Source organism: Pristiophorus japonicus, chromosome 31 (genome assembly GCF_044704955.1).
Source record: "Pristiophorus japonicus isolate sPriJap1 chromosome 31, sPriJap1.hap1, whole genome shotgun sequence".
NCBI classification, from domain to species: Eukaryota; Metazoa; Chordata; class Chondrichthyes; family Pristiophoridae; genus Pristiophorus; species Pristiophorus japonicus.
In genome coordinates, this window is record NC_092007.1 from 10,800,678 (window position 1) to 10,827,358 (window position 26,681).

Sequence of the window (26,681 nt, forward strand, 5' to 3'; positions counted from 1 at the left end):
GCTGAAGAACCGGAGACCGATGTAACTGGGAGAGGCAACATTCACTCCAGCTACCCCGTAAACCAACCATCCTAAGGCTAAAAAAGAAAATAACTGTCAAAAGGGATGGTAAATATTATCCTGGGGTTTCTTTTCCCAACTGTCAGCCTGGGTCAGTCAGGTAAAAAGGGAGGTGGGGGTGTTGTTGGAAATGTCTTGTAAAGATAAAATTGTGTAAGGTTTTTGTTGTGTCCGTTTCTTCCCATAGATTTTCATCGTTTATAAGTGTGTGTCAGGTATGTGTTTGGATGAAATTAGACCTTGTTGGAAACTTACCGTGGTTAATAAATTGGACTTACCCGTTTTTTTTTCGTTCCAAGGACCACTTGTCTCTGAGTGTTTTGTTTTCCCTTGTGGAAGCTCATAATCCACCAAAATTCTGAGGTTAGAACCAAATAGGGGTGCAAGAGTGCTTCGAAACTGCCAGTTTAGTGGTCAGCGAGCCATCAGCTGCTGGACCGTGCCCTAGAAGGGACAGAGAGGCCCAATACACCAACAGCCACCAAAGATCCGCGTAATTGGGCAGAGCAAAAACAAGGGTGGTGGGGGTCTGGATCTCACTGCCTAAAAGGGTGGTAGAGGCAGAAACCCTCATCACATTAAAAAGTACTTGGATGTGTACTTGAAGTGCCGGAACCTACAGGCCTACGGACCCAGAGTGGAAAGTGGGATTAGGCTTGAAAGCTCTCGGTCGGACAGCGCAGACACGATGGGCCGAATGGCCTCATTCTGAGCAATATATTTCTATGGTTCAACGATTCTATGAAGGATGGAGTCAGTGTGGGATTGGAGCGAGAGTTGACATCACGCCAGTTGTATCAGATAAAGATACAGTGCTGCTAAACTGCAGCCTCCAATCTGATCGATCAATATCTGCCATGTTGCTGTTTGTACAAGGCCGAGACAAGTTTGTGCAGTGCTCCCTCAGTACAGCCCCTCCGACAGTGTGGCGCTCCCTCAGTACCGACCCTCCGACAGTGCGGTGCTCCCTCAGTACAACCCCTCCGACAGTGTGGCGCTCCCTCAGTACCGCCCCTCCGACAGTGCGGTGCTCCTTCAGAACTGTCCCTCCGACAGTGTGGCGCTCCCTCAGTACCGCCCCTCCGACAGTGCAGTGCTCCCTCAGTACTGTCCCTCCGACAGTGCAGTGCTCCCTCAGTACTGTCCCTCCGACAGTGCAGTGCTCCCTCAGTACTGCCCCTCTGACAGTGCAGTGCTCCCTCAGTACTGCCCCTCCGACAGTGTGGCGCTCCCTCAGTACTGCCCCTCCGACAGTGCGGCGCTTCCTCAGTACCGCCCCTCCGACAGTGCGGTGCTCCCTCAGTACTGTCCCTCCGACAGTGCGGCGCTCCCTCAGTACCGCCCCTCCGACAGTGCGGTGCTCCCTCAGTACTGCCCCTCCGATAGTGCGGCACTCCCTCAGTACTGCCCCTCCGACAGTGTGGCGCTCCCTCAGTACTGCCCCCTCCGACAGTGCGGCACTCCCTCAGTACTGCCCCTCCGACAGTGCGGCACTCCCTCAGTACTGCCCCTCCGACAGTGCGGCACTCCCTCAGTACTGCCCCTCCGACAGTGCGGCACTCCCTCAGTACTGCCCCTCTGACAGTGCCGCACCAAAGATTCACCATCCTCTGGGTGAAGAAATTCCTCCTCATCTCAGTCCTAAATGGCTGACCCCTTATCCTGAGAGTATGTCTCCTGGTTCTAGTCCCTCCAGCCAGGGGGAAACAGCCTCTCAGCATCTACCCCATCAATCCCCCTCAGAATTTTGCATGTTTCAATGTGATCACCGCTCATACTTCTAAACTCTCCAGACTAGAGTCTCATTCTACTCAATCTCTCCTCATAGGGCAACCCTCTCATCCCAGGAATCAACCTGGTACCCTATCGAATCCCGTGGCAATCCTTAAAGTAGATGGTGATCTGTAGAATTACCTGTGTCTGCTGGGCTCCTGGTGGAAGTACAAGACAAAGAGTGGCCGAGAGACTCGGCTTGTCTGACCTGCTGGTTTGAAGTCGGAGATTTCTGCCTTCAGATATTTCCTTCCACGCCTATACAGACCAAACCGTTTACTGACTCTGACATGACATGATTGGGGAGCTGATGGTGTCAGATCCTGTCTCATAAGAACATAAGAAGCTAAGAATTAGGAACAGGAGTAAGCCATCTAGCCCCTCGAGCCTGCTCCACCATTCAACAAGATCATGGCTGATCTGGCCGTGGACTCAGCTCCACTTACCCGCCCGCTCCCCGTAACCCTTAATTCCCTTATTGTTTAAAAATCTATCTATCTGTGACTTGAATACATTCAATGAGCTAGCCTCAACTGCTTCCTTGGGCAGAGAATTCCACAGATTCTGGGAGAAGAAATTCCTTCTCAACTCGGAGTTAAATTGGCTCCCCCGTATTTTGCCCCCTAGTTCTAGTCTCCCCGACCAGTGGAAACAACCTCTCTACCTCTATCTTGTCTATCCCTTTCATTATTTTAAATGTTTCTATAAGATCACCTCTCATCCTTCTGAACTCCAACGAGTAAAGACCCAGTCTACTCAATCTATCATCATAAGGTAACCCCCTCATCTCCAGAATCAGCCGAGTGAATCGTCTCTGTACCCCATCCAAAGCCAGTATATCCTTCCTTAAGTAAGGTGACCAAAACTGCACGCAGTACTCCAGATGTGGCCTCACCAATACCCTGTACAGTTGCAGAAGGACCTCCCTGCTTTTTGTACTCCTTGTACTGAGGGAGCGCCGCAGTGTCGGAGGGGCGGTACTGAGGGAGCACTGAACTGTCGGAAGGGCAGTCCTGAGGGAACACTGCACAAATAGGCTATCGCATTTCCTAAATTTCAACAGTGATCACACTTCAAAGAATTACTTCATTGGCTGTGATGTGCGGAGCCTTCCATAAAATTTAATGATTGAAAATCTCCTTCATGTTGAAATAAAAAGTGGGTGGCCATTGCTCAGTAAATAAGCGGATTTCGAAACCAGGCTGTTTTTTCAAGAGGGTCAGCGCTCCCTCAGTACTTCCCCTTCAACAGCGCAGCATTCTCTCAGTACTGCCCCTCCGACAGTGCGGTACTCCCTCAGTACTACCCCTCCGACAGTGCAGCATTCCCTCAGTACTGCCCCTCCGACAGTGCAGCATTCCCTCAGTACTGCCCCTCCGACAGTGCGGTACTCCCTCAGTACTGCCCCTCCAACAGTGCAGCATTCCCTCAGTACTGCCCCTCCGACAGTGCAGTACTCCCTCAGTACTGCCCCTCCGACAGTGCAGTACTCCCTCAGTACTGCCCCTCCGACAGTGCGGTACTCCCTCAGTACTGCCCCTCCAACAGTGCAGCATTCCCTCAGTACTGCCCCTCCGACAGTGCAGTACTCCATCAGTACTGCCCGTCTGACAGTGCGGTACTCCCTCAGTACTGCCCCTCCAACAGTGCAGCATTCCCTCAGTACTGCCCCTCCAACAGTGCGGTAGTCCCTCAGTACTGCCCCTCCGACAGTGCGGTATGCCCTCAGTACTGCCCCTCCGACAGGTACGAGGAGGCCCATTCAGCCCCTCGAGCATGTTACACAGGAACAGGGAGGAGGTCCATTCAGCACCTTGAGCCTATTACACAGGAACAGGAGGAGGCCCAATCAGCTCCTCGAACCTGTTACACAGGAACAGGAGTGTTGTGTATCTGTAAAGCATGCACTCCCATGTTCCACCACCAGGGAGTGCATCCCCTGAAGTCCCAAGGGATCCCAGCATCCCTTCGGAGCACTGTATATAAGCCGGCCCCCTAAGGCCTGTTCCTCACTCTGGTGTGTCTTAATAAAGACTGAGGTCACTGTTACTTTAACCTCCCTGTGTGCAGTCTCATCTGTGACAGGAACACAACAACTGGCGACGAGTATCCAAATCCAACGCAAAGATAAAGCAAACTGTGGGCATCCTGGAGAAGTTCTCAGAGGGTGAGGACAGGGAAGCCTATGTCGAACAGCTGGACCAGTACTTTGGAGCCAACGAGCTGGGCAGAGAAGGAAGCGCTGCAAAAAGGAGAGCATCCTCCTCACCGTCTGCGGGGCACCGACCTACAGCCTCATGAAGAATCTTCTGGCTCCGGTGAAACCCACTGTTAAGTCGTATAAGGAGCTGTGTACACTGGTTCAGGAGCATTTTAACCCGAGGGAGAGCTTGCTGATGTCAAGGTATCGGTTCTACACGTGCCAGCGTTCTGTTTTGTACTGGGCATTGGCCACCAGACCATCCTACGTAAACTTTTGACTGTAGAGACACCGACCCTCAGTAAGGCCATTGCGATAGCACAGGCGTTTATAAACACCAGTGATAACACCAAACAAATCTCTCAGCACACAAGTGATAGCAATGTTTATAAATTAACTGGAACTGTGTTTGCGAGCAGAAATGTACAGGGCAGAAACCACAAGTCTGCAACTGCTAGCAGACCCAGATGACTCAGATTCAACAACAAGGGATGAATGCAAGGCAATTCACACCTTGTTGGCGTTGTGGAGGCTTCCATTCAGCCTATTCATGCCGCTTCAAAGGATATGTTTTCAAGAGCTGTGGAACAATGACGCACCTCCAACGAGCTCTGCAAAACCTGCTAACCACCACGTGGCAATGGAAGATCGGTCCATGGTGAATCAAAGCAATTTCAAGCCTCAGAAAGAGGAGGCAGATGCTGAAGTACACGGGGTGCACACATTTTCGACGAAATGTCCACCTATAATGCTAAATGTAAAATTGAATGGCTTACCCGTAGCCATGGAACTGGACACTGGCGCTAGCCAATCCATCATGAGTAAAAAGATGTTTGAGAGACTGTGGTGCAACAAGGCACTCAGACCAGCCCTGAGTCCCATCCACACGAAACTGAGAACGTACACCAAAGAACTTATCACTGTCCTGGTCAAGGTCACCTACGAGGGCATGGTGCACGAACTGCCACTCTGGATTGTCCAGGGCGATGGCCCCACACTGCATGGAAGAAGCTGGCTGGGCAAAATCTGCTGGAACTGGGATGACATCCGAGCGCTATCACATGTCGATGAGGCCTCATGTACTCAGGTTCTTAACAAATTTCCTTCCTTTTTGAGCCTGGCATTGGGAACTTTTCTGGGGCGAAGGTGCGGATCCACTTGGTCCCAGAGGCACGACCCTTTCACCACAAGGCACGAGCGGTACCTCACATGATGAGGAAGAGAGTGGAAATCGAGCTGGGCAGGCTGAAATGCGAGGGCATCATCTCCCCAGTGGAATTCAGCGAGTGGGCCAGCCCGATTCTTCCAGTACTCAAAATTGAAGGCACGGTCAGGATTTGCGGCGATTATAAAGTAACTATTAATCGTTTCTCGCTACAGGACCAATACCCACTACCTAAGGCAGACGACCTATTTGCGACGCTGGCAGGAGGCAAGACGTTCACCAAGCTTGACCTGACTTCGGTCTACATGACGCAGGAGCTGGAGGAGTCTTCGAATGGCCTCACCTGCATCAACACGCACAAGGGACTGTTCATCTATAACAGATGCCCATTTGGAATTCGGTCAGCTGCAGCGATCTTCCAGAGAAACATGGAGAGCCTACTCAAGTCGGTTCCATGCATGGTGATTTTTCAGGATGACTTATTGGTCACGAGTCGGGACACTGTCGAGCACCTAGAAAACCTGGAGTAGGTCCTCCAGCGACTGGATCGCATAGGGCTGCGGCTGAAGAGGTTGAAATGCGTCTTCATGGCAACAGAAGTGGAGATTTTGGGGAGAAAGATCGCGGCAGACGGCATTCGGCCCACAGACATCAAGACAGAGGCTATGAGGAACATGGCCAGGCCACAGAACGTCACGGAGCTGCGGTCGTTCCTGGGACTCCTCAACTATTTTGGTAACTTCCTACTGGGGTTAAGCACCCTCTTAGAGCCGCCACATGGGTTATTGCATAAAGGTGAGAACTGGGTATGAGGGAAAATAACAAAGTAATTGCTTTTGAGAAAGCCAGAAACATTTTATGCTCCAACAAGCAGCTTGTATTGTATAACCCGTGTAAAAGACTTGTGCTCGCATGTGATGCGTCGTCGTACGGAGTCGGGTGTGTATTACAACACGCTAACGTTGCGGGGAAGTTGCAACCTGTTGCCTATGCCTCCAGGAGCTTGTCTAAGGCTGAGAGGGCCTACAGCATGATTGAGAAAGAGGCATTAGCGTGTGTGTTCGGGGTAAAGAAAATGCATCAGTATCTGTTTGGCCTCAAATTTGAGCTGGAAACCGATTACAAGCCCCTCATATCCCTGTTCGCTGAAAACAAGGGGATAAATACGAATGCCTCAGCCCGAATACAAAGGTGGGCACTCGTGCTATCAGCTTATAACTATACCATCCGCCACAGGCCAGGCACCAAGAACTGTGCGGATGCTCTCAGTCGGCTATCATTGCCCACCACGGGGGTGGAAATGGCGCAGCCTGCAAACTTGTTGATGGTGGCACAGCCCGCAGACTTGTTGATGGTCATGGAAGCGTTTGAAAATGAGAAATCACCTGTCACGGCCCGCCAGGTTAGGACTTGGACCAGCCAAGATCCTCTGCTGTCCCGAGTAAAAAACTGTACTGCATGGGAGCTGGGCCAGCATCCCCGTTGAAATGCAAGAGCTAATCAAGCCGTTCCAGCGGCGAAAGGACGAGCTGTGCATTCAGGCACACTGCCTGTTGTTGGGTAACCGCGTAGTGCTACCCAAAAAGGGCAGGGAGACGTTCATCTCAGATCTCCACAACACACACACGGGTATCGTAATGATGAAAGCGATAGCCAGATCCCACGTGTGGTGGCCCAGTATCGACTCTGACTTCGAGTCCTGTCTATGGCAATGCAGTGTGTGTGCTCAGTTGAGTAATGGGCCCAAAGAGGTACCACTAAGTTTGTGGTCCTGGCCCTCCAGACCATGGTCAAGAATCCATATCGACTATGCGGGCCCGTTTCTCAGTAAAATGTTCCTGGTGGTGGTGGATGCTTTTTCAAAATGGATTGAAGGTGAAATAATGTCGGGAAGCACCGCCACCGCCACCATTGAAAGCCTGAGGGCCGTGTTTGCCACCCACGGCCTGCCTGACAAACTGGTCAGTGACAACGGGCTATGTTTCACCAGTGCCGAATTTAAAGAATTCATGACCCGCAATGGGATTAAACATGTCACCTCGGCCCCGTTTAAAGCAGCCTCCAATGGGCAGGCAGAGCGGGCAGTACAAACCATCAAACAGAGCCTCAAACGAGTCACAGAAGGATCACTCCAAACCCGCCTGTCCCGAGTACTGCTCAGCTACTGCACGAGACCCCACTCGCTCACAGGGGTGCCCCCGGCTGAGCTACTCATGAAAAGGGCACTTAAAACCAGACTCTCGCTGGTTCGCCCCAACCTGCATGATCAGGTAGAGAGCAGACGGCAGCAACAAAATGTAAACGATGGTCGCGCCACTGTGTCACGGGAAATTGATCTGAATGACCCTGTGTATGTGCTAAACTATAGACATGGTCCCAAGTGGATCGCGGGCGCGGTGATAGTTAAAGAAGGGAGTAGGGTGTTTGTAGTCAAACTAGACAATGGACAAATTTGCAGAAAGCACCTGGACCAAACGAGGCTGCGGTTCACAGACTGCCCTGAACAACCCACAGCAGACACCACCTTTTTCGAGCCCACAACACACACCCAAAGGATCAACGACACCACGTCGGACCAGGAAATCGAACCCATCACGCCCAACAGTCCAGCAAGGCCAGGCTCACCCAGCAGCCCCGCAGGGCCAACAACACGCCAGCCCAGCGAGGGCACAGCCAACACACCAGAACAGACATTTGTACCGAGGCGGTCCACCAGGGAAAGAAAGGCTCCTGACCGCCTCACCTTGTAAATAGTTTTCACTATTACTTTGTGGGGGGAGTGATGTTGTGTATCTGTAAAGCATGCACTCCCATGTTCTTCCACCAGGGAGCGCATCCCCTGAAGTCCCAAGGGATCCCAGCATCCCTTGGGAGCATTGTATATAAGCCGGCCCCTAAGGCCTGTTCCTCACTCTGGAGTGTCTTATTAAAGACTGAGGTCACTGTTACTTTAACCTCCCTGTGTGCAGTCTCATCTGTGTTAGGAACACAATAGGAGGCCCATTCAGCCCCTCGAGCCTGTTACACAGGAACAGGAGGAGGCCCATTCAGCCCCTCGAGCCTGTTACACAGGAACAGGAGGAGGCCCATTCAGCCCCTCGAGCCTGTTGCACAGGAACAGGAGGAGGCCCATTCAGCCCCTCGAGCCTGTTGCACAGGAACAGGAGGAGGCCCATTCAGCCCCTCGAGCCTGTTACCCAGGAACAGGAAGAGGCCCATTCAGCCCCTCGAGCCGTTTTACATTACAATTTGTGGTAGCTTGATGTCAGTCAGTCTGTCTGTCTGTTTATCGATACATATCTGTATATCGATCTATTAATCTCTCTCTCTCTCTCTCTGTTAAATCATAATTTCTGCAACAATGATGAGAAAGGGCGGGATTTTTGGGCCGGCGGAATGCTTGGAGTGGGTTCGCGGCACTCCAGGCGGAGGGCTGAGGGCGGTGCACGCGGGCTGCGGGGCGGAAGTGAGCGCCGCCCAATGGCCGCGTGTGAGGCTGCGGGGCGGAAGTGATCGCTGCCCAATGGCCGCGTGTGAGGCTGCAGAGCGGAAGTGAGCACCGCCCAATGGCCGCGTGTAAGGCTGCAGAGCGGAAGTGAGCGCTGCCCAATGGCCGCGTGTGAGTCTGCGGGACGGCAGTGAGCACCGCCCAATGGCCGCGTGTGAGTCTGCGGGACGGCAGTGAGCACCGCCCAATGGCCGCGTGTGAGGCTGCGGGGCGGAAGTGAGCACCGCCCAATGGCCGCGTGTGAGGCTGCGGGGCGGAAGTGAGCACCGCCCAATGGCCGCGTGTGAGGCTGCGGGGCGGAAGTGAGCGCCGCCCAATGGCCGCGTGTGAGGCTGCGGGGCGGAAGTGAGCCCCGCCCAATGGCCGCGTGTGAGGCTGCGGGGCGGAAGTGAGCCCCGCCCAATGGCCGCGTGTGAGGCTGCGGGGCGGAAGTGAGCACCGCCCAATGGCCGCATGTGAGGCTGCGGGGCGGAAGTGAGCCCCGCCCAATGGCCGCGTGTAAGGCTGCGGGGCGGAAGTGAGCGCCGCCCAATGGCCGCGTGTGAGGCTGCGGGGCGGAAGTGAGCGCCGCCCAATGGCCGCGTGTAAGGCTGCGGGGCGGAAGTGAGCGCCGCCCAATGGCCGCGTGTAAGGCTGCGGGGCGGAAGTGAGCGCCGCCCAATGGCCGCGTGTAAGGCTGCAGAGCGGAAGTGAGCGCTGCCCAATGCGCATTGCCGGCGGGAGAGACGGATCCGGACACAATGGCGCTGCGGCTCCTGGTCAGTGTGAAGCGGGTCATCGACTATGGCGTCGTGGTGAGGTTTCCCAGGGGTTCCCCCAGGCCCCGGCTGCAGACTGAACCCCCAATTACCTCCCCCTAACCCCCAATTTACCCCTAACCCCCAATTTACCCCTAACCCCCAATTTACCCCTAACCCCCACTGTCCTCCCCTAGACCCCAATTACCTCCTTTAACTACCAAGTCACTCCCTTAACCCCCATTTTACCCCTAACCCCCCAATTACCTCCCCCTAACCCCCCCCAATTACCTCCCCCTAACCCCCCCCAATTACCTCCCCCTAACCCCCCCCCATTACCTCCCCCTAACCCCCCCAATTACCTCCCCCTAACCCCCCCAATTACCTCCCCCTAACCCCCCCAATTACCTCCCCCTAACCCCCCAATTACCTCCCCCTAACCCCCCCCCAATTACCTCCCCCTAACCCCCCCCAATTACCTCCCCCTAACCCCCCCCAATTACCTCCCCCTAACCCCCCAATTACCTCCCCCTAACCCCCCCAATTACCTCCCCCTAACCCCCCAATTACCTCCCCTAACCCCCCACAATTACCTCCCCCTAACCCCCCAATTTCCTCCCTTAATCCCCAATTTGCTCCCCAAAGCCCCAGTTTCCTTCGATAACCCACACTTTCCAACCCTGACCCCCTCTACACCCCCCAGCCACCCCAGGGTTGATGAGATTTCCAGTTCCCCCTGCACCCCCTTCCCAACTGGAGCTTTGTGGGCCTGGCTGACAGGGAGTCAGGGTGTGGGGGATGTGGGCCTGGATGACGGGGAGTCAGGGTGTGGGGGAGTGTGGGCCTGGATGACGGGGCTGGAGTCAGGGTGTGGGGGAGTGTGGGCCTGGATGACGGGGAGTCAGGGTGTGGGGGGGTGTGGGCCTGGATGACGGGGAGTCAGGGTGTGGGGGAGTGTGGGCCTGGATGACGGGGCAGGAGTCAGGGTGTGGGGGAGTGTGGGCCTGGATGACGGGGCTGGAGTCAGTGTGTTGGGGTGCGGGTCTGTCGCAGGCGGGCTGTGAGTGACGTGCTCTCTTTCTCTCTCCTCTCTGGCGCACAGATCAGGGTGAAGCCGGACCGTACCGGGGTGGTGACCGATGGGGTCAAGCACTCCATGAACCCATTCTGCGAGATCGCCATCGAGGAGGCCGTCCGACTGAAGGAGAAGAAGCTGGCGATGGAAGTGATCGCAGTGAGCTGTGGGCCCCAGCAGTGCCAGGTATCTCCTGGGATTTGCCGCACAGGGACAGGCCATTCGGACCCACCGCTCCGTGCCGGTGTTTATGCTCCACACCAGCCTCCTCCCCCCTGCCCCCCCCCCCACTCTCCATCTCACCCCATCACCATATCCTTCAATTGATATTTTCTGAGAGGGCAGACGGGGCCTCGGTTTAAAGCCTTATCCGAAAGACGGCACCTCGGGCAGTGCAGCACTCCCTCAGTACTGCGCCTCCGACAGGGAGTGCTGCACTGTCGGAGGGGCAGTACTGAGGGAGCGCCAGACTGTCGAAGGGACAGTACTGAGGGAGCGCCACACTGTCGGAGAGGCAGTACTGAGGGAGCGCTGCACTGTTGAAGGGATCAAGACCGGAGATCAAAGATAAACGACAGAAAGATGTGAGTTTAGGGCAGGTGGGGTCCTCAGATGAAGGTTGACCCTGTGGGCTGGGTGAAGGAAGGGAACTCGCAGAGGCAGCTGATTGGATGGTCTCAATCTTTGAGACAAAGAAGTCCATGAGCTCCTCACACTTGTTGGAGGTGAGTGTGGTGGAGATAGGGGAGAGGGGTTTAAGGAGACGGTTATAAGAACATAACAAATAGGAGCAGGAGTAGGCCATACGGCCCCTCGAGCCTGCTCCACCATTCAACACGATCATGGCTGATCTGATCATGGACTCAGGTCCATTTCCCTACCCGCTCCCCATAACCCCTTATCGTTTAAGAAACTGTCTATCTCTGTGTTAAATATATTCAATGTCCCAGCTTCCACAGCTCTCTGAGGCAGCAAATTCCACAGATTTACAGCCCTCAGAAGAAATTCCTCCTCAGTTTTAAATGGACGGTCCCTTATTCCACAATTATGCCCCCTAGTTCTATTCTCACCCCATCAGTGGAAACATCCTCTCTGAATCCACCTTGTCAAGCCCTCTCATAATCTTATATGTTTCGAAAAAATCACCTCTCATTCTTCTGAATTCCAATGAGAGGCCCAACCTCCTCAACCTTTCCTCATAAGTTAAGCCCCTCATCTCTGGAATCAACCTAGTGAACCTTCTCTGAACTGCCTCCAAAGCAAGTATATCCTTTCGTAAATATGAAAACCAAAACTGCACGCAGTATTCCAGGTGTGGCCTCACCAATGCCCTGTATAACTGTAGCAAGACTTCCCTGCTTTTATACTCCATCCACTTTGCAATAAAGGCCAAGATACCATTGGCCTTCCAGATCACTTGCTGTACCTGCATACTATCCTTTTGTGTTTCATGCACAAGTACCCCCAGGTCCCGCTGTACTGCGGCACTTTGCAATCTTTCTCCATTTAAATAATAACTTGCTCTTTTATTTTTCTGCCAAAGTGCATGACCTCACACTTTCCAACATTGTACTCCATCTGCCAAATTTTTGCCCACTCACTTAGCCTGTCTATGTCCTTATGCAGATTTTTTGTGTCCTCCTCACACATTGCTTTGCCTCCCATTTTTGTATCATTAGCAAACTTGGCTACGTTACACTCGGTCCTTTCTTCCAAGTCGTTAATATAGATTGTAAATAGCTGGGGTCCCAGCACTGATCCCCGCGGCACCCCACTAGTTACTGATTGCCAACCTGAGAATGAACCATTTATCCTGACTCTCTGTTTTCTGCCAGTTAGCCAATCCTCTATCCATGCTAATATATTACCCCCAACCCCGTGAACTTCTATCTTGTGCAGTAACCTTTTATGTGGCACCTTGTCAAATGCCTCTGGAAGTCCAAATGCACCACATCCACTGGTTCACCTTTATCCACCCTGTTTGTTACATCCTCAAAGAATTCCAGCAAATTTGTCAAACATGACTTCCCCTTCATAAATCCATGCTGACTCTGCCTGACCGAATTTTGCTTTTCCGAATGTTCTGCTACTGCTTCTTTAATAATGGACTCCAACATTTTCCCAACCAAAGATGTTAGGCTAACTGGTCTATAGTTTCCTGCTTTTTGTCTGCCTCCTTTTTTAAATAGTGGTGTTACATTTGCAGTTTTCCAATATACTGGGACCTCCCCAGAATCCAGGGTATTTTGGTAAATTACAATCAATGCATCCACAATCCCTGCCGCTACTTCTCTTAAGACCCTAGGATGCAAGCCATCAGGTCCAGGGGATTTATCTGCCTTTAGTCCCATTATCTTACTGAGTACCACCTCCTTAGTGATTGTGATTGTGTTTTGTTCCTCCCCCGTTAAAGCCCCTTGACTATCCACTGTTGGAATATTGTTTGTGTCCTCTGTAAAGACTGATACAAAATATTTGTTCAGAGTTGCTGCCATCTCCATGTTCCCCATCACTAATTCCCCAGTCTCGTCCTCTAAGGGACCAACATTTACTTAAGCCACTCTTTTCCTTTTTATATACTGATAGAAACTCTTGCTATCTGTTTTTATATTTCGTGCTAGTCGATCTTTCCTTTCCTAATCATTTTTTTAATCATTCTTTGCTGGCTTTTAAAAGCTTCCCAATCTTCTACCCTCCCACTAGTTGTGGCCACTTTGTATGACCTTGTTTTTAATTGGATACCATCCTTTATTTCTTTAGTTAGCCACGGATGGCTATCTTTTCTCTTACATCCTTTTCTCCTCCAGAATATATTTTTCTTGAGAGTTGTGAAATATCTCCTTAAATGTACGCCACTGTTCATCAACCGTTCTGCACTTTAGTCTATTTTCCCAGTCCACTTTAGCCAACTCTGCCCTCATACCTTCATAGTCTCCTTTATTTAAGCTTAGTACGCTGGTTTGAGAACCAACTTTCTCACTCTCCATCTAAATTTGAAATTCAACCATGCTATGATCACTCATTCCAAGGGGATCCTTTGCTCAGAGATTGTTTATGAATCCTGTCTCATTACACAGGATCAGGTCCAAGATAGCCTGCCCCCTGGTTAGTTCCGTTACATACTGCTCAAGGAACCCATCCCTTATGCACTCTGTGAACTCTTCCTCAACGCTACCCTGACCAATTTGATTTGTCCAACCAATACAGTTAGTAGTAGAGAATAGTAAAGTTTTGCACGCAGTTACTTATGGTGGCCAGGTCTAGATAAAGATAGAGAGTGCATTGTTAGTCAGTGCACAACATGTCAATCGATAAGCAAGAAACCACCATCAGTACCATTATAGCCATGGAAATGGCCTGTCACGGTATGGCAAAGGTTACTTGTAGATTTTGCTGAGCTAGAAGAACAGCAATTGTTCATTGTGATTGATAGCCTTTCGAAGTGGGTAGAGGTATTTCCGATGTGGAAAATAACAATTAAAACACTGGACAATTTGAGAAGATTGTTTCTTCATATGTCCTCCTCGAAGTAATTGTGTCTGATAATGGGCCGCAATTTTGTTCAGAAGAATTTTCACAGATCACGAGCAGAAATGGTGTGAAGTACCAAGGTTCCACCATACCATCCTGCTTCAAATGGTGCAGCAGAGCGCACAGTACAAATTGTAAAACGTGCCCTCATCAAACAAAAGTTGGATCCAAATCCAAAGAAATGGCAGTTGGCATTGGACCATAAATTGGCAACTTTTCTAATTACTGACCGTAATACTCTTCATACAACGACTGGTAGAACCAGCAGACTTTTTCCTCAAACGCCAGCCACGAACCAGGTTCTCGTTGTTAAAGCCAAACTTGGCTTGGCACAGTCGGTAGAAGAGAAACAATCAAGACAGAGGTAGAGTAAGGGAGAGAAGTGTGAAACTGAATCAGAAGGTGAGAGTGAAGAACCATCACCATAAATGGTTAAAGTGGTTACCAGGAAGAATAGTGAAGATATGTGGCCCTCGCACATATTTGGTCAAGGTGTTTGATCATGGACAGGTCAGGTTTGTTCACATTGGTCATATTTTACCTACAGATATGGAAGGAGTTGAAAGTGTCGGGTGTTTTGTGTGCCGCTCCCTTGAGTCGACCGGTGCTTTGAAACTCCCCGGTTCGAGTTGTTTCCCCTTTGGACGGCAGGAGCTTTTGCCAATAGTTCCTGCCTAGTCCGTCAATTAGCGGATAATCTCACAGAGAAAGAGAGAGAGACTGAGGTCAGATAGGTCTTCTCCTATGCCCTATGCCCGATGTGCAGCATCCCCAGTAGGATTACTGTGCAACCCGGCCATGAGCGGATGCCACCTGATTGGTCTTCCAAATTATACCGCGAACCACAAGCTCCACAACCCCCAAGTTCGGACCCAAGGAATTACTATGGATAGATTATAACTGACTCAGGCAAAACGAAACGGTTCAGGTTGGTCAAAGATCGATTCCTTTTATTACACTCTCAAAACGTCAACCACTACTCCCCCCCCGCATATGGCTTAAAGTGTAGGTGACTGTGGACATTAGCTCAAAAACCTTAGACTAAATACCCACCTTGTTGGTTACGGCGAACCAAACCCCCTTCCCAAAACCTAAGCCTGGATAATGGAAACCCTTCTAACTAAACCCCTCTCCCGGTTTGGTCAGAATCCACACCTGGAAGCCTCCTCACATACACACGTGCTGGCCTGTATCTTGGACACTTGCAGTTCCTCAGCAGCTGAACACACTGGCGGTCTTGGCGATTTCCAGAGGTGTTATGCTGGATATAATTACCAGCCCTTGTCGTTGATTCACACGGTCCCAGGCCCGCTCGACTCGAAAGACAAAACCGTGCCGAACAGAGGCATGCGATGAGGCCTGGAGAGTTACATTCAGGCGGTACGAGGCACTGACTTCGGGCGTTTTGGAGAGTTGACGGATGCGTAGCCACGTGGGGAACCCCGTTCCAGATGGTGAAGGAAAGTAAGCCACTGAATCCCCCAAGTTCAGCATCTTTATACCCCGTATAATACACAAAACTGGTTGGGCGATTCTTGGTTACCATGGTCGCAAAGATGCTGCTTGGTCTTCCTGGTGATGTCTCTGTCCTGGATTGGTCAACTTGATGAAAACAATGGTAGGTCATTTCTGAAAATGAGCTGTTCAGGAAGTGCAAATTGGTTGTTGAGTTCTTGACTGCCCCTCCATTGAAAGAGTCCAGAGGTGGTCCCTCGAAGCGAGGATGACTTGCTTCCACACCAAAAAAGGAAGAGTTCACAGGTGCTTCAATGAAGGACCAGAACTACATCCTCAAGGGTGGAAGATGCCTGTGCGTGGATTTTTTTAACGTGGTGGCCATTGCACACCAGCCACCACACGGGCTTGACAGAGCTCGGTCTTGGTCCAGTGGTAAGTGTTATAGAAACATAGAAATTTACAGCGCAGAAGGAGGCCATTTTGGCCCATCATGTCTGCGCCGACTGACAGAGTCACACGGCCCTCGGTCAGCAGCCCTAAAGGTTATATACAAACCCATGAACAATGACGGAAAGGCAAAGAGCAACCAGCCCAACCTGTCCTTCCCACACCACTGCAACACCTTATACTGAAACATTCTACACTCCACCCCAACCGGAGCCATGTGATCACCTGGGAGAGGCAAAAACCAGATAAAAACCCAGGCCAATGTAGGGAGAAAAAATCTGCAAAAATTCCTATCTGACCCATCCAGGCGATCGAAACTAGTCCAGGAGATTACCCTGGCCTTATTCTATTTCCTGCAGTACTTACCATTATATCTGCACCGACCAACAAAAGGTCATCCAGTCTGATCCCAATTACCAGCTCTCGGTCCGTAACCCTGCAGGTTACGGCACTTTAAGTGCCCATCCAACCATCTCTTAAAAGTGGTGAGAGTTTCTACATCCACCACTCTTCCAAGCAGCGAGTTCCAGATCCCCACAACTCTCTGCGTGAAGAAGCCCCCCCTCAAATCCCCTCTAAACCATCCACCAAGCACCTTAAAACTATGCCCTCTCATAATAGCCCCCTCCACCAATGGAAATAGACCCTTACTATCCACTATGTCCAGGCCCTCCAATATTTTGTACACCTCAATGAGGTCTCTCAACCTCCTCTGTTCCAATGAGAACAAACCCAGCTTATCCAAGACGACTGGAGACCAGCTCTGCTGCACGGACCTAGTGCGCACACATATCGCAGTGTGGGCTGGCCCGTGCTGCCCCTGACCCCGAACTCATTCCTCCCCTGGGCCCCGATTACATCCCTCCACAGTCTCTCGCTGTATCTGCCCACGCTCCAATCACCGACCTGGATCTCGATGATGTCAGTCTTTGCTGCCGTCGCCCTCCTGCCCCAGCTCGCACTGCTCCCTGAAGTGGCCTCCACGCCGCTCCTTTTATGGCGCTGACCTGCCGCTGGTGTTCTCATGTCGGTCGGGGCCTCCATGCTGCTCCTCAGTCCAGAGATGTTACATTTAGCCTGCAAACTTCATTGTCCATCCAGATATCCCGGCCCCATGGACAATAGGTGTATTTCCACAAATCACACAAAGTTCGAATTGAAAAGGCCTCTGCCTTTCATGACGTCAGCTTTGAGACTGGTCCCATGGCAACCCATAAGACAGCTCCTGTTATCAATCCTTTTTAAAGTCCAAATGTACAAACTCCATTTTGAAACGCAGCCCATGTGCGTCTCCATTTTAAAAGGGTACAGATCCATTTTCAAAGTCCAAAAATCCTTCCAGCCCATACACACTCTGATGTTGGCACCGGCCAAATCCTACAAAGGTTGGAATATTTCAATTATTTCTGCTGAGTTGGATAGTCTTGTTACAAGTAGAGTACCAGCAGCAAATCCTTCATCGGATGTACTAGAAACAAGTCCAAGAGAAAATCAGTATTTAAGTCTTGAGTCCGAGTCAGGCAGACAAACAGTCTGAAGTTGTAAAGAGTTCAAATGTAAATCCAGGGTTGCCCTTGGAGAAAAACTCTCCTCAGGATCAGCCTAGAATGAATCTGAGTTCTACACCAAGTTTGGAAAGTTCTTTTCGAGAGTGAAGGTACCCTCTCTGAGACAGAAAAGCAGTGGCTAAGTTTGATTTGTAAATATGGCAAAATATGTCCATATCTTTTGTTATGATTACTTCTTCATGAAGGAGGCGGAAGTGTAATATAGAGCTCCGCCTGGTGGACTACTGCGGTAATGCAACTCCTGATGTATAACAGTGAAAGGGTCATGTGACAAATCACATGATGCCAGTTTCCAGCAAAAGCCATCTTATGTAATGTGTGTGTAAGTGCTCTCATAAAAAACATATCGTAGTTTTAGCCTGTAAGATTTATATCTTTTCTTTCCACTTTACAGAGATCGGACTTGTGAGACAAAAACAACACAGACACAGGATATTTATTTTCTCACCCCTATCCATGGGTCATTTTTACTTAGAATAACCGAAAGAAATACAAGCAATCACAATAGCATCAAATGCACAATAATTTCTCATTGTTAACCCACACCAACCAATCCCATTAAAGTACTTAACAGTTAAAAATTGCTTATATCCTGAGTGATTACAATGCAAAGACTCTCACACATGAGTTAACTCCAGCCTTGGTCAGCGATTGGAAATTAACCCCGATTCCCTCGGTAACTGACCAGGTCACCACTCACATTGACTGCAGCGCTGACCTCGTGTTACAGCCATCCTTTATTTGGTTTCTGGATGTCTTTGCACCGTGTATGTAATTGTCTAGGTCTAAAACAAAGGGATAGTTTTTCACCATGAGTAGGTCTTTCATTCTCTTCTCTTCACAGTTCCCAGACAATGCCTGTGAGAACTGTCTCTTGGCAGCTGTGAGATGTTAAAACACACGAGAAAGTCTTTTGAATTCGCAAAGCCTTTCGGGTCGCTAATAATTGGTCGACCCATACTTTCAGCCATCCTGGAGCAGTTTTCAAGCAGAGTTATTCGCAGAAAATGAGCCCCAAAAAATGCTGCAGTCTTACAGAGGCTGCAGTATAGCAGCACTAAATCTTTCGCTGATACATTAAGTACTTTTTAAATACAATGAGAGTTTCTGCCTCTGCCACCCTTTCAGGCAGTGAGTTTCAAACCCCAACCACCCTCTAGGTGAAGAAACGTCTCAAATCCCTCCAAACCTGCTACAAATTAGTTAGCGTTGATTCTTCCTGGTTGTTGACCCGTTGAAGCGACTTCTTGAGCAAGTCCCTGAAGTCCTGCCACATGAAGATGTAGAGGACGGGGTTGACGCAGCTGTTGATGTAGACCAGGCTGTAGCTGAGCGCGATGACCACTCTTAGCGCTGGGGGCCACTCCTCGCGTGCGTACAGCAGCCGGAGGATAGAAATGATGTGGTAGGGCGCCCAGCACAGGAGGAAGGCCAGGACGACGGTGACAATGACCTTGAAGGGCTTTCTGCCACTGGGCACCAAGCGGCCATACCTCAGCTGCAGCCCGATGATGGCGTAGCTGGCAGCGATGATCAGGAACGGGAGGAGGAACCCGCCGAGGAAGCAGGTGAGTGTCATCGCTCGGTACCGGGCATATCTCAGGCTCGCCGCCTGCTCCCTCACCGCCTCATAGTCCTCATCTCCGGAAGATGCCGCGGCCAAAGCTTCCCGCTCGCTCTCCACCAGGTACTCGGTGGAGCACCGTGTCCAGTTGCCCTGGGGCAACATTTGTTGGAAGACGAACGACGGCGCGCTAAAGATGGCGGCTGCCACCCACACCACCAGGCTGAGCAGGGCGGCCAGCCGCGGGCCGTGGTGGGCCCGGGACCAGATGGGCAGCATCACCGAAACGCAGCGGTCCACGCTGATGGCAACCAGCGTGAAGATGCTGGCGTACAGGCAGAGCGCTACTGTTCCGAATCTGAGCTTGCAGAGCAGCCAGCCGAAAGGCCAGCGGAAGTATAGGGCGAATTCGGTGATGGTGAGCGGGAGCAGCAGAGAGACGGTGAAGTCGGCCACGGCCAGGCTCAGCAACCAGACGGTGTAGGCAGTTCTCTTCAGCTTGAAGCCGGTGGCCCAGATGACCAGCCCGTTGCCCAACATGCCCAGGACGCAGGTGACGACGTAGATCACAATGCTGTAGGAGCGCATCGCTCGCCAAACACTGGAGTATTCATCAGTCGCCGGGCTAGCGTGCGGAACCTCGCTGGAGTTGGTCAGCTGAAGATCATCGGGCTCCATTTCAGATGTCCCACCTGAAGCGGGAGAGAGAGAGAGAGAGGACGCAAGAGAGAGAGGGAAGAATCTGTCAATGTTGACCCCAGTACTGCAATCACGGAGATTGACACGGTAATTCCACATCCGTAACATCGCCCGTCTCTGCCCCTGCCTCAGCCCATCTGCTGCGGAAACCCTCGTCCGTGCCTTTTTTACCCCCAGCCATGTTTATTCCAACGCACTCCTGGCCGGCCTCCCTCATCGCAAGCCCATCCAAAACTCCCATTTCCTAACCCGCACCAAGTCCCGTTCACCCATCACCCACCCAATTGCTCTCGTTCCGGCAACGCCTCGATTTTAAAATTCTCATCTTTGTTTTCAAATTCCTCCGTGGCCTCCTCGCCCCCTCCCAAAAAAACAGAAATTCCCCAAAACGGTCTCTGGAGTCAAACAAGAATATAGAAAATGGGCATAGCCAGCCAACTGCAAAGAAATGGAGGTCGGAGCAAGACCTCCGACCTCGAATTTGTAAAACTGTAATCACGCTATGTAATCTTTTGAAATATTGTGCAAATACCTTGCTTCTAAAAAAAAAAAGGGGAAACAGTGAGTATGCAACAGTGAGTATGCAACTGTGAGTATGCTCACAGGTTTGTAGGGCTGTTGAATGAGTCCTCCCTTTATTTATTGGGGATTTGGCCTGGAGGGTGTTGCATGGGGCAGTCCAGTGCAATTGATTTTTAAGTTGGTTCATGGACTCCCAGGCCGCCTGCAATTTCTGTGGTCTGGAGGAGTCCGTGTTCCACGTGTATGTTGAATGTGTGAGGTTGCAGCCCCTCTTCCATTATTTGAAGGGGCTGTTCCTCAAATTCTGGTTGCACTTCAGTCCCACGCTCCTGATTTTTGGGCACCCAGTGGGAGGGGAGCAGGGCAGGTCGGACGGTCTCCTCATGGGACTGCTCCTGGGCATGGCCAAGGGGGCCATTAACTGGTCCAGGCAGCGGGCGGTCGAGGGGGTCTTTCAGGCCCAACTGCCTGCCTCTCTGCCGCGGTTACATCCGAGCCAAGGTGTCCCTGGAGATGGAGCACACGGTGTCCACTGGTACGCTCACGGCCTTCCACATCATCACGCCTGGCAACCAAATTTTAATTTGAAATAAGTTTACTGTCAAAAGTTTAATTTGTTTAAAGTGTCGGTGTTAGTGACCCCCTTTATAAGGGGACACTTGATACATATATATAAATGATTTCGATCAGGGAACCAAATGTAATATTTCCAAGTTTGCTGACGGCACAAAACTGGGTGGGATTGTGAGTTGTGAGGAGGATGCAAATACGCTGCAAGGCGATTTAGATAGGTTGAGTGAGTGGGCAAACACATGGCAGATGCATTATAACATGGATAAATGTGACGTTATCCACTTTGGTAGAAAAAACATAAGGACAAAGTATTATTTAAATGATGATGGCTTGGGAAATGTCGATGTACAGAGGGACCTAGGTGTCCTTGTACGCCAGTCATTGAAAGCAAACATGCCGGTGCAGCAAGCAATTAGGAAGGCAAATGGTATGTTGGCCTTAATTGCGAGAGGGTTTGAGTACAGGAGCAAGGATGTCTTACTCCAGCTATACAGGGCCTTGGTGAGACCGCACCAGGAGTATTGTGTGCAGGTTTGGTCTCCTTACCTGAGGAAGGATATAGTTGCCATCGAGGGAGTGCAGCGAAGGTTCACCAGACTGATTCCTGGGATGTCGTATGAGGAGAGATTGGGTCAACTAGGCCTGTATTCACTAGAGTTTAGAAGAATGAGAGAGGATCTCATTGAAAGGTATAAAATTCTGACTGGGTCAGATAGACTGGATGTGGGGAGGATGTTTCCCCTGGCTGGGAAGTCTAGAACAATGGGTCACAGTCTCAGGATATGGATGAGGAAATTTAGGCCCGAGATGAGGAGAAATGTTTTCACTCAGAGGGTGGTGAACCTGTGGAATTCTCTACCACAGAAGGCTGTGGAGGCCAAGGCACTGAATATATTTAAGAGGGAGATAGATAGATTTCTAGAAACAAAAGGCATCAAGGGGTATGGGGAAAAAGCTGGGATATGGTGTTGAGATAGAGGGTCAGCCATGATCATATTGAATAGTGGTGCAGGCTCGAGGGGCCGAATGACTGACTACTGCTCCTATTTTCTATGTTTCCATGTTTCTATTTATGCTTTCAACTTTAAAATAGTTGTAGAGCTGTTGCATTGGGAGTGGCTTAGCCAGGCACGTGATGTTCACAAGACTCAATAAAACCCCAGCCAGTTGGATTTGGGGGATTCACGATGGGGCAGGTGGTTGTGAGCCTGGTGGATGAACTGGTAATGTGTAGTATGATTGTTAAATCTTTGCTAATAAACCAACTAGTTCTTAATGGCAATGTGTTGCTAGGATTTCTGAAGCAAAGAACCCATGAATCAAATACATCCACCATTGGCGGCCTGGGCCCCAAGTTCTGGAATTTCCCTCCCTAAACCTCTCCCTCACAGTTTCCCTCTCGAAGATGATCCTTAAAACGGAGCTCTTTGACAAAGCTTCTGCTCACCTATCCCCAATATCTACTTATGTGATACAGGGTCAAATTTTGTATGATAACATTCCTGTGAAGCATCTTGGGACATTTCACTACATTAAAGGCGCTATATAAATGCAAGTTGTTGATATTAAGATGCATTGAAGAAGCTGTAACTGTTCGACCATCAACCACAAGTGGTGTTCAAGTGTACCGCGTGGGCCAAGTGACTAATGGCAAGTGCAGCGCTCCCTCAGTACTGCCCCTCCTTCAGTGCGGCACTCCCTCAGTACTGCCTCCTTCAGTGCGGTGCTCTCTCAGTACTGCCTCCTTCAGTGCGGTGCTCCCTCAGTACTGCCTCCTTCAGTGCGGTGCTCCCGCAGTACTGCCCAGCGTCAGTGCAGCACTCCTTCAGTACTGCTGCTCCGACAGTGCAGCACCCCCTCAGTACTGCCCCTTCTTCAATGAAGCACTCCCTCAGTACTGCCCCTCCGTCAGTGCAGCACTCCCTCAGTACTGCCCCTGTGACAGTGCGGCGCCCCCTCAGTACTGCCCCTCCCACAGTGTGGTACTCCCTTAGTACTGCCCCTCCGACAGTGCAGCACTCCCTCAGTACTGTCCCTCCGACAGTGCGGCACTCCTTCAGTACTGTCCTCCGATAGTGCGACACAACCTCAGTACTGCCCCTGTGACAGTGCGGCACTCCCTCAGTACTGCCCCGCCAACATTGATAATCCTCTCATCCCAGGAATCAACCTGGTATCCTATTGAACCCCGTGGCAATCCTTAAAGTAGACGGTGATCTGTCGAATTACCTGTGTCTGCTGGGCTCCTGGTGGAAGTACAAGACGAAGAGTGGCCGAGAGACTCTGCTTGTCTGACCACCTGGTTCGAAGTTGGAGATTTCTGCCTTCAGATATTTCCTTCTCCCCTATACAGACCAAACCCATTTCCTTTCTCTGACAAAGGACCCTGACACAACTGGAAAGGTAATGGTGCCAGGTCTTGTCTCAGCACTGCACAAACAGCAACAGGGCGGATATTGATCGATCGGATTCAAGGCTGCAGTTTGGTAGTACTGAATGTTTGCCAATACAACTGGTGTGCTGTTTGTGGATAAATATTGGCCACAGAACACCGGGCAGAACTCCCCTGCTCTTCTTCCAATAATTGTTGTGGGACCTTTTACATCCACACGAGAGAAACTAAAGCCTCGCCTGTTAACATCTCATCCGAATGATGGCTGCATTGTGCGGCGCTCCCTTAGTACTGCCCCTCTGACAGTGCAGCACTCCCTCAGTACTGCCCGTCTGATAGTGCTGTGCTCCCTCAGTACTGCTCCTCCAACAGTGCAGTGCTCCCTCAGTACTGCCCCTCCAACAGTGCAGCGCTCCCTCAGGACTGCCCGTCTGATAGTGCTGTGCTCCCTCAGTACTGCTCCTCCAACAGTGCAGTGCTCCCTCAGTACTGCCCCTCCAACAGTGCAGCGCTCCCTCAGGACTGCCCTCCGACAGTGCAGCACTCCCTCAGTACTGCCGCTCCAACAGTGCAGAGCTCGCTCAGTACTGCCCCTCCGACAGTGCAGCAGTCCCTCAGTACTGCCCGTCCGACTGTATGGCGCTCCCTCAGTACTGCCCCTCCATCAGTGCGGCACTCCCTCAGTACAGCCTGTGCACCATTACAGCATTGCTTCAATACTACACCTCCAACAGTGCAGCGCTTCCTCAGTACTGCCCCTCCAACGGTGCAGCATTCCCTCGGTACTGCCCCTCCAATAGTGCGGTGCTCCCTCAGTACTGCTCCTCTGACAGTGCGACACACCCTCAGTACCGCTCCTCCGACAGTGCAGCGCTCCCTCAGTATTGTCCCTCCCACAGTGCGGCCCCCCTCAGTACTGCCCCTCCAACAGTACGGCGCTCCCTCGGTACTGGCGCTCCCTCAGTACTGTCCCTCCCACAGTGCGGCACTCCCTCAGTACTGCCCCTCCGACAGTACGGTGCTCCCTCAGTACTGCCCCTCCGGCACTGCGGCGCTCCCTCAGTACTGCCCCTCTGATAGTACGGTGCTCCCTCTAACTGCCCCGCCAACATTGATAACTCTCTCATCCCAGGAATCAACCTGGTACCCTCTCGAACCCCGTGGCAATCCTTAAAGAAGGTGATCTGTAGAATTACCTGTGTCTGCTGGGCTCCTGGTGGAAGTACAAGACGAAGAGTGGCCGACAGACTCTGCTTATCTGACCTGCTGGTTCGAAGTCGGAGATTTCTGCCTTCAGATATTTCCTTCTCCCCTATACAGACCAAACCCATTTCCTTTCTCTGATAAAGGCCCTTGACATAATTGTGAAGGTGATGGTGCCAGGTCTTGACTTGGCACTGCACAAACAGCAACAGGGTGGATATTGATCGATCGGATTCAAGGCTGCAGTTTGGTAGTACTGAATGTTTGCCAATACAACTGGTGTGCTGTTTGTGGATAAATATTGGCCACAGAACACCGGGGAGAAGTACCCTGCTCTTCTTCCAATAATGGCCGTGTGATCTTTTACATCCACACGTGAGAACAGACGAGGCTTTAGTTTAACATCTCATCCGAATGACGGTTGCTGCATTGTGCAGCGCTCCCTCAGTACTGCCCCTCCTTCAGTGCGGCACTCCCTCAGTACTGCCTCCTTCAGTGCGGTGCTCCCTCAGTACTGCCTCCTTCAGTGCGGTGCTCCCGCAGTACTGCCCAGCGTCAGTGCAGCACTCCTTCAGTACTGCTGCTCCGACAGTGCAGCACTCCCTCAGTACTGCCCCTTCAATGAAGCACTCCCTCAGTACTGCCCTCCGATAGTGCAGCACTCCCTCAGTACTGCCCCTCCGTCAGTGCAGCACTCCCTCAGTACTGCCCTCCAACAGTGCGGCGCTCCCTCAGTACTGCCCATCCGACAGTGCGGCGCTCCCTCAGTACTGCCCTCCAACAGTGCGGCGCTCCCTCAGTACTGCCCCTCCGACAGTGCAGCACTCCCTCAGTACTGTCCTCCGACAGTGCGACACAACCTCAGTACTGCCCCTGTGACAGTGCGGCGCCCCCTCAGTACTGCCCCGCCAACATTGATAATCCTCTCATCCCAGGAATCAACCTGGTATCCTATTGAACCCCGTGGCAATCCTTAAAGTAGACGGTGATCTGTCGAATTACCTGTGTCTACTGGGCTCCTGGTGGAAGTACAAGACGAAGAGTGGCCGAGAGACTCGGCTTGTCTGACCTGCTGGTTCGAAGTTGGAGATTTCTGCCTTCAGATATTTCCTTCTCCGCTATACAGACCAAACCCATTTCCTTTCTCTGACAAAGGACCCTGACACAACTGGAAAGGTAATGGTGCCAGGTCTTGTCTCGGCACTGCACAAACAGCAACAGGGCGGATATTGATCGATCGGATTCAAGGCTGCAGTTTGGTAGTACTGAATGTTTGCCAATACAACTGGTGTGCTGTTTATGGATAAATATTGGCCACAGAACACCGGGCAGAACTCCCCTGCTCTTCTTCCAATAATGGTTGTGGGACCTTTTACATCCACACGAGAGAAACTAAAGCCTCGCCTGTTAACATCTCATCCGAATGATGGCTGCTGCATTGTGCGGCGCTCCCTTAGTACTGCCCCTCTGACAGTGCAGCACTCCCTCAGTACTGCCCGTCTGATAGTGCTGTGCTCCCTCAGTACTGCTCCTCCAACAGTGCAGTGCTCCCTCAGTACTGCCTCTCCAACAGTGCAGCGCTCCCTCAGGACTGCCCTCCGACAGTGCAGCACTCCCTCAGTACTGCCGCTCCAACAGTGCAGCACTCCCTCAGTACTGCCCCTCCGACAGTGCGGCGCTCCCTCAGTACTGCCCCTCTGACAGTGCGGAGCTCGCTCAGTACTGCCCCTCCGACAGTGCAGCAGTCCCTCAGTACTGCCCGTCCGACTGTATGGCGCTCCCTCAGTACTGCCCCTCCATCAGTGCGGCACTCCCTCAGTACAGCCTGTGCACCATTACAGCATTGCTTCAATACTACACCTCCAACAGTGCAGCGCTTCCTCAGTACTGCCCCTCCAACGGTGCAGCATTCCCTCAGTACTGCCCCTCCAATAGTGCGGTGCTCCCTCAGTACTGCTCCTCTGACAGTGCGACACACCCTCAGTACCGCCCCTCCGACAGTGCAGCGCTCCCTCAGTATTGTCCCTCCCACAGTGCGGCCCCCCTCAGTACTGCCCCTCCAACAGTACGGCGCTCCCTCGGTACTGGCGCTCCCTCAGTACTGTCCCTCCCACAGTGCGGCACTCCCTCAGTACTGTCCCTCCCACAGTGCGGCACTCCCTCAGTACTGCCCCTCCCACAGTGCGGCACTCCCTCAGTACTGCCC

General features: G+C 51.6%; 3 protein-coding genes across 5 annotated transcripts in view; 2 read left to right on the forward strand and 1 right to left on the reverse strand.

The window, feature by feature from the left end:
* The window catches only part of LOC139240408 (chemerin-like receptor 1), a 311,315-nt gene that overhangs the window by 52,580 nt on the left and 232,054 nt on the right, over window positions 1–26,681 (forward strand). The gene's annotated exons all lie outside the window — the stretch shown is intronic.
* The window catches only part of LOC139240406 (electron transfer flavoprotein subunit beta-like), a 43,950-nt gene continuing 26,601 nt past the window's right edge, over window positions 9,333–26,681 (forward strand). Inside the window, exons 1-3 of one of the 3 annotated variants that reach the window (XM_070868905.1) lie at window positions 9,338–9,500; window positions 10,546–10,704; window positions 17,917–18,102. In XM_070868905.1, the coding sequence (XP_070725006.1) occupies window positions 9,447–9,500; window positions 10,546–10,704; window positions 17,917–17,931 (228 nt within the window). In that variant the 5' untranslated portion in view covers window positions 9,338–9,446 and the 3' untranslated portion in view covers window positions 17,932–18,102. Of the gene's footprint in view, window positions 9,501–10,545; window positions 10,705–17,916; window positions 18,103–26,681 lie in introns of those variants that run through there. The other 2 variants (XM_070868906.1, XR_011588717.1) reach the window with 2 other exon arrangements.
* LOC139240415 (chemerin-like receptor 1) lies at window positions 18,715–19,764 on the reverse strand. The gene has a single exon (XM_070868927.1). It carries the CDS (start codon window positions 19,762–19,764, stop codon window positions 18,715–18,717), a length of 1,050 nt encoding a protein of 349 aa, XP_070725028.1.